At 41.8% G+C, this 9,426-nt stretch overlaps 2 protein-coding genes across 2 annotated transcripts; both read right to left on the bottom strand.

Moving 5' to 3' along the window:
* Positions 1–14: 14 nt before the first annotated feature.
* Positions 15–1,379, bottom strand: ZNHIT3 (zinc finger HIT-type containing 3). Its single transcript, XM_067309805.1, has 4 exons — positions 1,279–1,379; positions 1,037–1,068; positions 779–955; positions 15–546 (listed from the first exon to the last, which is right to left on the bottom strand). Exons 1-4 carry the CDS (start codon positions 1,359–1,361, stop codon positions 356–358), a joined length of 483 nt encoding a protein of 160 aa, XP_067165906.1. The 5' UTR covers positions 1,362–1,379; the 3' UTR covers positions 15–355.
* A 2,468-nt stretch (positions 1,380–3,847) lies between these two features.
* On the bottom strand, positions 3,848–4,904 carry LOC106494707 (lysophosphatidic acid receptor 1-B-like). Its single transcript, XM_013955009.2, has one exon. The coding sequence runs from the start codon at positions 4,902–4,904 to the stop codon at positions 3,936–3,938; it is 969 nt and encodes a 322-aa protein (XP_013810463.2). The 3' UTR covers positions 3,848–3,935.
* Positions 4,905–9,426: the final 4,522 nt, after the last annotated feature.

The following is a 9,426-nucleotide window of genomic DNA, read 5'->3' as shown; positions in this document are numbered from 1 at the left end:
GATTTGTTTGTGGATTAAGATAAATGCTAAAACATTTATTTATTTATTTTTTTATTGGGAAGGAGCATTTCCCATGGTTGACAGGATTTTTGTACCAACAGAAACCAAGTCCACAGGATATCAAGTTTAATTCCTAGTATTCAGAAATCTCCCCTTTCCAACGCTGTCTTTGACTGCCTATGTCATTGCTTATCAACAGCAAAGTGAAAATTCGAGCACAGAGGTCCATGAGCAAAATGTGGCCAAAGCTAGAGGAAACATAGAATGATGTAGCTCACAGTAGCTCAGGGTGCTGCAGGATCTCTTCTGTCAGAGGATAAAAATTTCAGGGAAAGAAAAACGTTCCCAAAGTAGCTCACTCAGGAAGAATGTTCTCCTTCTCTGGGGGTTCAACAATTCTCAAACAGCAGTCTGCAAACTCAACAAATAATGGTTCCTGCATGTACTTTTTCATGAGGGAGTTTTTTTCTTCTGCTTGATCTATCGTTAGTAGTAGTTGCCTGAGATGTGGATTCAGGAGCAAGCCTCTCAGTTCTTCTGATTCCCCTTGGAAAAAAAAATAGGCAAACAGTGCCAGTCTGTAACTGTTGCAAATGTGGTTCAAAACAGTCTTATTTTACAAATACATTTTTAAGCCCAGTTATCTGACAGTTAGAGCCGTATGGCCTTGCAATGGGCTGCACAATGGGAACACGAAGAATTAATGGGAATTCTGCACTTCCTGGCTTGTTTTGATTCAGGCCACCCCCATCCACACACACCCACTTCAGAAGATTACCTAAAAGCTTGAGTTTCTGCAGCGGGACTCGATCTTGCTCGTCGTCTTCCGTCAGGATGTCCGCCACCGACCAGGGGCTGCCCGAGGGCGGGGGCGCGGGCAGCGCGGCCGTTTTACCTGGGTGCTCCGCCGCCGCCTCCCCGTCCCGCTCCCGATCCCGCTCCGGCGCGCATCGCTCTGCGGGAGGAGCCGGCGTTAGCGGCGGTGCGGCCCTGCCCTCCGCCCCCCCCCCCCGGTCCCGGCCCGGCGGTCACTTACCCCGGTGGTTCCTGCAGCACGACACGGAGCAGCTGCGGGGCGAGAGGCGCCGTTACAGGAGCCGTTAGAGGAGCCGTTAGGGCCGCGCGCGCCCCGCCCCCACAGCGGGCGACCGTTACTCCCCCTCAGCGCGCGGGCGGGCCAGGCCGCGCCGCTCCTCCCACCCCGGCCGCGCCGCCCGCCCCGGTGCCCTCCCTCCCCCGCCGCCGCCACCCGCCCCGATGCCCCGTCCCGGCGCTCACTAGGCGGCGGCGCACCGCGGGCAGCGGTACTTGGCCGCGCCGCCCGCCGCTCCGCACACGCCGCACCGCCGCGCCGCCCGCATGGCGCCCGCCGCCCGCGCCAGGCGCGGCCAGCCGAGCGCCCAGCGCCTCCACGCAGGCGCGCTAATCCACCGCCGAGGAGGCGGCATCGAGCAGCCGTTAGGCGGCCTCGCCGCAGGGCGCCATGTTGAGCGCTCGCTCCCCCTCGGCCTCCCCGCCACCAGGCGCAGGGAAACGCCGAAGGAGATCAGTAGAAACGAAACAGCGAAAAGTCTTTTTTAACAACTAATGCATTTCCGGCTGTCCTTTTTTAGTGGCTGCACGTTACATACTTAATTTTTAATACCATAAACATGGATTACCATCTACCGGCCTTGCTTCACCCACTGTTGCTCCAGTCACCCTTCTACCACCCACCTCTGAAAAGAAACCTCACCGTGTAAAGTTGCAGACACACAAAGTAAGAAACTGTCGCCACTCGGAAACATTTATGAGCTAAATAGGCAGGGCCCGGGGAGGGCAATAACATATATTAATGCGATTCACCCGTGCCCACCGAAGGCGAGCTCCAGGCCCGTGTGCCCCCCAGCCACCGCCTCTTCCAGCTAAACCAGCACAGCTAGTACTATTGCACTAGTAAGGATAGGACTTGCCTTTACAAATGGTAAAAGAAAAGGCCCAAGATTTATTTGAGAACTGATCAGTTAAGGATTATTTCCTCTTTAAGGATTTATGGATGGATTCCAACTGTTATCTTGTTTTTAACATTACAATCACCATAATAGACAGTGATAATGTTAAATGGCCTGGTTGTTACATATCGCCTTGCCAATATCAATATGGATATGAATAGAAATATACATCATAACCCTCTCAGGATGATCTTTATCATCTGCCCGGTGGCAAATTCTGTTTAATCTCCTGTTTTTAAGTTTAGGTGGAAATATAATTAGAGACAGATGTATAGTTTTAAGCTAATCTTTTCTTGAGGTTGGTGGTGGTCAAGTTAACAGAAAACAATTACAGGAATAGTAGTGCTCAGAAGAAAGAAATGGGCCAGATTTATTTTGTGTGAGTTACATTATCCATTTAAACATTTTAATTGGGTATCACATAGCACCATCCATTTCCTTAAATGAAGTGTCTGAATTTTAATTCAGACCAAAAAAAAAAAATCTCCCAGAATCCTTCAAGGTAAAATAGCACAAAAGAGTTTTTTTATGGTAATAAACATAAAACACCAACCATCTGCTTTGTAAATGTAATGGAACTTACTCATTTGTTACATTAACAGGTGAACCCACTTCTTATATGAAACATTTTCTCATATCCTCTCAAGAACAGATTAATGGAATTTTGTTTTCACTTCACTGAAGCCTTTTGAAATGCTAAAACAATGACAACAAAACAATTACACTGGAAATAATCACCGAAAACTCCAACTTGTATTTCAAGGGCTGATGTTGCTTGGATTGTACAGTACACATTATCACATTAATGCAATACTACTGAATAATACTTGAGTATACCTTACAACAAGAAAGACAAGCTACCATCACCAGGGTCTACTCGCTCAAAACTTACACATTTGTAACTGTGCAAGTGCAGGGATAAGAAATTTAAACATTCGGTTTCCTCTAGACGTGTCTCACCCTGTTATTAAAAATAAGCATCCATTTCTACTAAGATATGACAAATTAAGTATTCAGTAGCTAATTTCTTTTTTTCAGATAGGGAGGGGGTGAGACCTTTTCCTTTTACAAAATAGCCAGTCTTCAAATTTTTATTTTGTTTTGCTTTGTATAGGAACCTCCACTGCAGTTTTGATACTGCAAAACTCAAATGAGGTTTTCTTCTAAACTTACAGTAAAAATTTCAAAAGCCACAGACTCAAGTGTGCTTCTGTTTATAAGCAGAAATATTAGGAGTAGTCACAGATATTTCACGAAAACACATAATCCAACTACATACTGCAGTTAAAATTATAACAGTAAAGCAGCATTGAGTACCTCATTAATATAGAAATTGATCAAGCATTCAAAGACCTACAATTTGACTGCTTGTAAATAAAAAATTAAAACATAATTCCCTCCATACTACTGAAAATTTTCTTGCAATTTAACAACAGGCATCTTCCAGAACATTAAAACAGTGCAAAAAAAAAAAAAGATTTAAATCTTAGGAGCAAAGCAAGCACAATAGAGGCATATTTCCAAATACAAAGTAAACATTGCTAATGGATTTATTTTTATCTCAAGGCAAAATAAATCTCCTGCTTCCATTTAGAGGACAGATAAATCAGGCCCATCCACCAGGCAGGTTAATGAAGAAAAGCCACTGTGCTCAGGGGAAACATTTAACCAAATTCATCCAACATTCACAGACCAGAAAAGCCGTTGATGTAGGTCAGGAAAGCCTTTTGCCCAGCTCGTTTGCCAGGCTGCCTTACCCAACTGTTCCCAGCCCCGCCGCGTGTGCCTGTTGAGTGCGGAGCTGTGCCCCACCAGGTGCCGAACCATCCCGTGCCCCACAGGAATGGGCCCTGCAGCCAGTGGGGCAAGGGACAGGGGCATTATTTCAGGTATCTCCATGAAGATATCGTGTAAGTAATCCAACGGGCAGCCCTTACGCAACGGCTAGATACTCTTAACGGTGCAGGCATGGATGCGGTTGCCAGAAGGGCACTTCAGAGCCTTGAGTTTAGCCCCCAGTTCTTTGGTCTTCAGTGTATATATTATGGGGTTTCCCAAACAGTTCATGGTTACCAACATAGCTGTGCAATTTCGAAAGATGTAGACACTTGGGTAGAGATCAAGGGGGCACTGATGGTTAGTTGCATCGAACAGGACTCCTGCAAAAAAAGGAGCATAGGAGACCAATGCCAGGAGCCAAATAAAAATGCTAGTTCTGGCAACCTGAATTTCAGCTGATTTGTAGGTGCCAGTAGCTTGTCCACATGCTTTCATTTTGAACTTTCTTCTCCTCAAGATGATAATGATGCTGAGGTAGGTGAACAGAGGTACAATAAAGGCCACCACACAATTGGGAATGGTGATGAAGATGAGGTAGTCAACACAAAATGGACTGTAGAGGACAGAAAGATTATTTTCCCTGTGCAAGCAGTTCCACCCCATCAATGGCAAGCAGCCGAAAAAGAAAGCAAGGACCCAGTTAATTATAACAGCAGCTAGAGAATGCTTTCTAGAAACCCTGAATCTTGTCCTGATGCTTTCAGCTACAGCCAGGTAGCGTTCAATTCCAATGCTTACCAAGTTATAGATGGTAGATAAAATAGATATAGTATAAAAGGCATAAGGTGCAAGCATATCCTTGGATCCAAAGATCGTACTGTCAGGGTTGGTGATGAACAGCACTGAAATCCAGAAGCCAGAAGAGCTGGTGAAGAGATCAGAAAAAGCCAAATTGAAGAAGAGTACAAGGATAGGCTTGTGCAGATCCTTGGTAGCCATTATGGTGAAGATGACAGTGCAGTTGAAGATCACGGATATTATGTTAATAGTCAGTTGAGGGATGCCCAGTGCAAGTACTAACTGTGAACTCCAGATTTTAGTATGGTTAACAGAGCAGTTTGGGTATCCATTCATGGTGGAAAATCCTACTTCAAACCATTAACAAAGTCTGCTTTACACATCCCGTATTCCGTACAAGACCGTACTCCAACCGCGTTACTGCCACCTTGTTCTCCAGTCGAAAAATGAATCTTGAAACGCATTCTATTGCCACATCATCATAACAGCGGATTAAACTTTAACCACTTGTGTTTTTAAATATTTGGGTTACCAACTCAGGGCACAGCCAATTACTCTTAAGTTGCTAGGATAGCCAAAAGTGGAAAATCTGCTTAATGCTGTACAATTGATCTGCCAAAAGTAACCTTTATCAAGAGCAAAATTTTGCCAGCTCTTGTGAAGATGGATGATTGCATCAGTAGTTAGAAAGACTTTGATGATATTCTAAAAGGGAATGAATGTGAATTCATCTGTAATTTGCAAATACATTAGATAGAAACAAATACAAGAGATTAGAGAGTCAGAAAAGGAGAACAGCAGTTTTTAGGGGGAGGGCAAGGGGGAGTATGTGACTGATGAAACCAAAGAAGAAAAGCACTTTTGTGTCACTAACCTGGACCCCAGTTCAGTGGAGGATTTAAGTATGCACCTAAATTCGGGATGACTCTAGTGACTTCAGTGGAGCTCCTAAAGTGCTCAAGGCCAATACTTGGCTAACCCCGCGCTGCAGCACTGCAGCAGGGCTGCGGGAAGGTGAAGCGGTCTGCCAGCACTGACACACTTGTGCTTTGGCCTACTCTCAGCTCAGAAGTTGTCGGACTACCTAAAATTGCATGTTTTGTCTTTCCCTTGTGTAAATCAGAAGTACCTCCACTGATGCTCTACAAGCTAAAAATATATATATACACATATGTATTTAATGAGAAGTTGAATTAGCTTAATTTTCAAACAAGCAAATGCAGGAAGAGTAACTCAACTCTTTAGTAGATTAATTGGAGTGGGGACTTAGGCTGCCTAAGTAGTTTTGAAAATGCCATTTTGTTTTCTTAATTCTTGGATAAGAATGTAACCAGAAAATGACAGCTGTCTGTACTCATACATTCATTATAGGATAATTTGTGGGTTTTGTTTAAGTTAATGTATAACTTCTACACTAATAAAGCAACATAATATCATCATATCTTTTCTTCCTCTGCCTTTTTAAAGGTAAATAACTTTTGAAAACTAGGTTTAAAATACTGGATACTATTTAGAAAAAAAATGCTCTTTGGACATACATTTAGTGTCTGTCAGCAGAGGGCACTGCTGTAACAAACAATTATACATCTGAAAAGAAACCATATACAGCCATATACAGTGGGGAAAATCGAGATTTTTTAAGAACTGTAACAGGGTGAGCAGTACATCAGAACAGAAATACAAACAGTATCATGGATACTCCTTCTACTCTTAAGTAGCTGCTTTTGTTTTGTAATGCTGGGTCTCCTCTATGTAATCCCACATCTTGTCCTAAAGCCCATAGACAGAGAGACCTCTCCAAGGTGCTCTCACTGCTACCTGGCATCTGCATCTGAGGACCCAATTTTTGCAAGTTTTCGTATAGCAAAATTATCCAGGTAAAGACATGTTACATACAAAATGATTCCAAGTTAATTTGTGATGCATCATATCAAATGCATTTTTACTGTTATCCTAACAAGGGATTTATTTGTATTAGTAACATTTTATTACAATGATATCACAACAGTAATTCAGCTAAGTATATGAACTTGATGCTGTAGTGACTGTTTGGTATTGTTCTACATACAGTGCTGATGTCTCATCATTACAGCAACAATTCCAGCTCTGAAAAGCTGTAAATCTGTGAACTATATGATAGCTCTTCCAGAGTTTACAGTATATGAAATTTGTGCTAAAATGCTAGGCTTAGAAGGAACTTCTCTCTATATATATTTTTTCTATTAAAGTTGAGGTTTATGAAAGTATATGTGGGTTAACATGCGATTGCAATTATTATATACTAGAAATACAAGTAAAAGATATTTCAGATGGCCACAAAAAAGGAAGCACAAAAAAAGTTTATATAGAAATAAGTACTAAGAACTGATTAACCAACTTTGCTGATTTATTAATATCCTATAAACTGTTATTCTCAAATTATGACCAATAAAACATTCTGTACCTCATACAGGCTCATCAGCCACACGTTTGGTGGGAGGTTCCTGCTGAACAAGGACTCTACTATTTTTGTCTCCTTCTCCTTGCCAGCACCACAAGTCAGCGCCTTGTGTTAGTAACAGCGTTTCAGCAGGTAACACACAACACAAACATCATCTGTTAGGAGCAACACAGGACCAAACCACATGCTCTCCTCATCTCTTCCAATTATGTTTTCTACGATTCTGTGAACCAAGGGAGGGCTGAGGCCGCGATGAACAGCAGATTATTCACAAAATATAAGATTTTTTAAAGTACCCTAGTTACTTAGAAAATTATATCTATGAACTTGGGCTTCAAAGTGCCCTAGATATTCCTGAAAATGCTACTTGAAATTTCTCTAATTTGAAAATTTGGTGTTGAAGAATGAAACACTATATGAGATCAGAACTTAATTAAAAATAATATCAAGTAATATAAATAGTTCTTCATAAAAAGCTTTGTAATCTTAATTCCCTAATATAATTGCATAAAAATTGGCAAAGTGTCCCTAGATTAAAGGAGACATTAATATAATTGTGGAAACTGCTTCTTTAGTATGCTTCAATATACTAAAAACAGATTTGTACTTTCTAACCCTCTGTAAGAAAGTTTTGAGGTCTCGAAAATAGAGGTGAAAAGTGGTTTGAAACTAAAAGTCAGCAAGGTAGGAGATAGACAGCTACTACTTCGCTAGATCTGTTCATGTAACAATCTTGATGCAAAGTGATTTTTATCAACACAATCTGGGAACCTCACAATCTTTCTCATACTTATGCTCACAACTCATCTGTGAGGAAAGAGTGCGTTATCTACATGTTACAAATGGGAAAAGAGCAATCAAATGATTTGCTTAAGGTCCCATAGAAGTCTGGTACAGAAGGGAGCTGAATCTAATCTCTTACATCTCAGGCTAACACTTTAAGCACTGACTGTACCTTGCTGTTGGGAAGTCTTTGATCAATATTTATCTAGATTTCATCCTCTACACCCCTTTTCTGGTATTATAATTATTTTTATATTTCTTTATCTGACTGTCCAAATTGCTATTGTTTTGATATTTGTCTTAATTGAGAGACAGCATTACTTTATTTTGTGTAAACAATTTTTCAGCAGTAAAATACTTTTCTCATCTACATCTCCTTTTGCCATAGAATCTTGGAGTTTAGTATTAATACTCCTCAGATTACCCCTGTGGAGAAGACAATAATCACTGAACTTGTTGAGCAGACTGAGAAAGCTGAATTTTTAATGACCATCATTTCAAGTGGCTGTTCTTGAGAATTTAACTTCACACAATTCAACTTGCATTTTCAGAAATGCTGCATACCTGCAGCTCTCAGAATTCAGCAGGAATCACAGTGTTTAGCAGCTCTCACAATAACAGGCCCCAGCTGTGACATGCCAAAGTTGATTTCAAAACAGGAAATTAAGTCCAGGAGCTGAGACTCTTCGTTCTGTGCAGTAACCCTTGGACAGCATACACTTTTACCTTAGCATGATGCAATAGCAATTCTTTATGTCCTCTGTGCTGAAAACACATAAAAAAAATCTCAGGTTACTCCTGAAACTACAGGGGAAAATGGTGCATCTGTATAAAGAAGATAACTCTATAGCACAACCGAGCCACAGATGATCCAGTGTTATCCTCAAAGTTGTGTACATGCACTATACGTATGAGAAAAAGAGGGCACCGGAAGGGTAACTGATTTTACTCTTCAGGCAGGTTGTGGCGGGAAAGAAACCAGAACTCACATCAGAGTCCTACTTTCATGCTTGAAGCACAAGACCTTGTTTGCTGTGAAATGCAGCAGTTGGACTTTTCCTCAATTGTCCCTGCACTCTAACTAAACATGCACTTTACCAAGCTGCAGACAACACATAATCTGACTCAAAAAAATGGCAAGTGATGTGAAGGTTTTCTAAGTATTGAGGAAGATTAATGTTTGCTTGCCATGACCTTCAGCATGGCCTTGAGACAAGAATATCCATCTGCCCAGTCTTTCAGTCCGCATCGTGAGGCCTGCAAATAAGGAATGTTCAGGAAAGGGAGTAATACAAATAAGGAGCCTATTTATCCAATTTATGTTTTAATTAATGTGGATTAAAGTCTTCCTCTTTGGAGAGGAAGACAGAAATGGGATGTATGATCTCCTTCCAAGAATTTTTCTGGGATGTTTTCAAAACAGAAAGCTCTGCTCTTCCTCCACCCACACTCTTTGAGGAATATTTGCATCACAGGTTTGCAGTTATCTGATGTCCCCACCATGCTGTCATGCCCCTCAGCAGCTCCATAAAGGCAAGACAATCATCAGGCTTGAATGTCTCAGACTGCTGTGTCCCAGCCAGCTGAACAGAACCACATTAGTTACAAGCTACAGGATAATGGCAAGGACACCCT

Source organism: Apteryx mantelli, chromosome 22 (assembly GCF_036417845.1).
Source record: "Apteryx mantelli isolate bAptMan1 chromosome 22, bAptMan1.hap1, whole genome shotgun sequence".
Lineage (NCBI taxonomy): Eukaryota > Metazoa > Chordata > Aves > Apterygiformes > Apterygidae > Apteryx > Apteryx mantelli.
This window is presented reverse-complemented; position numbering and strand designations above follow the sequence as displayed.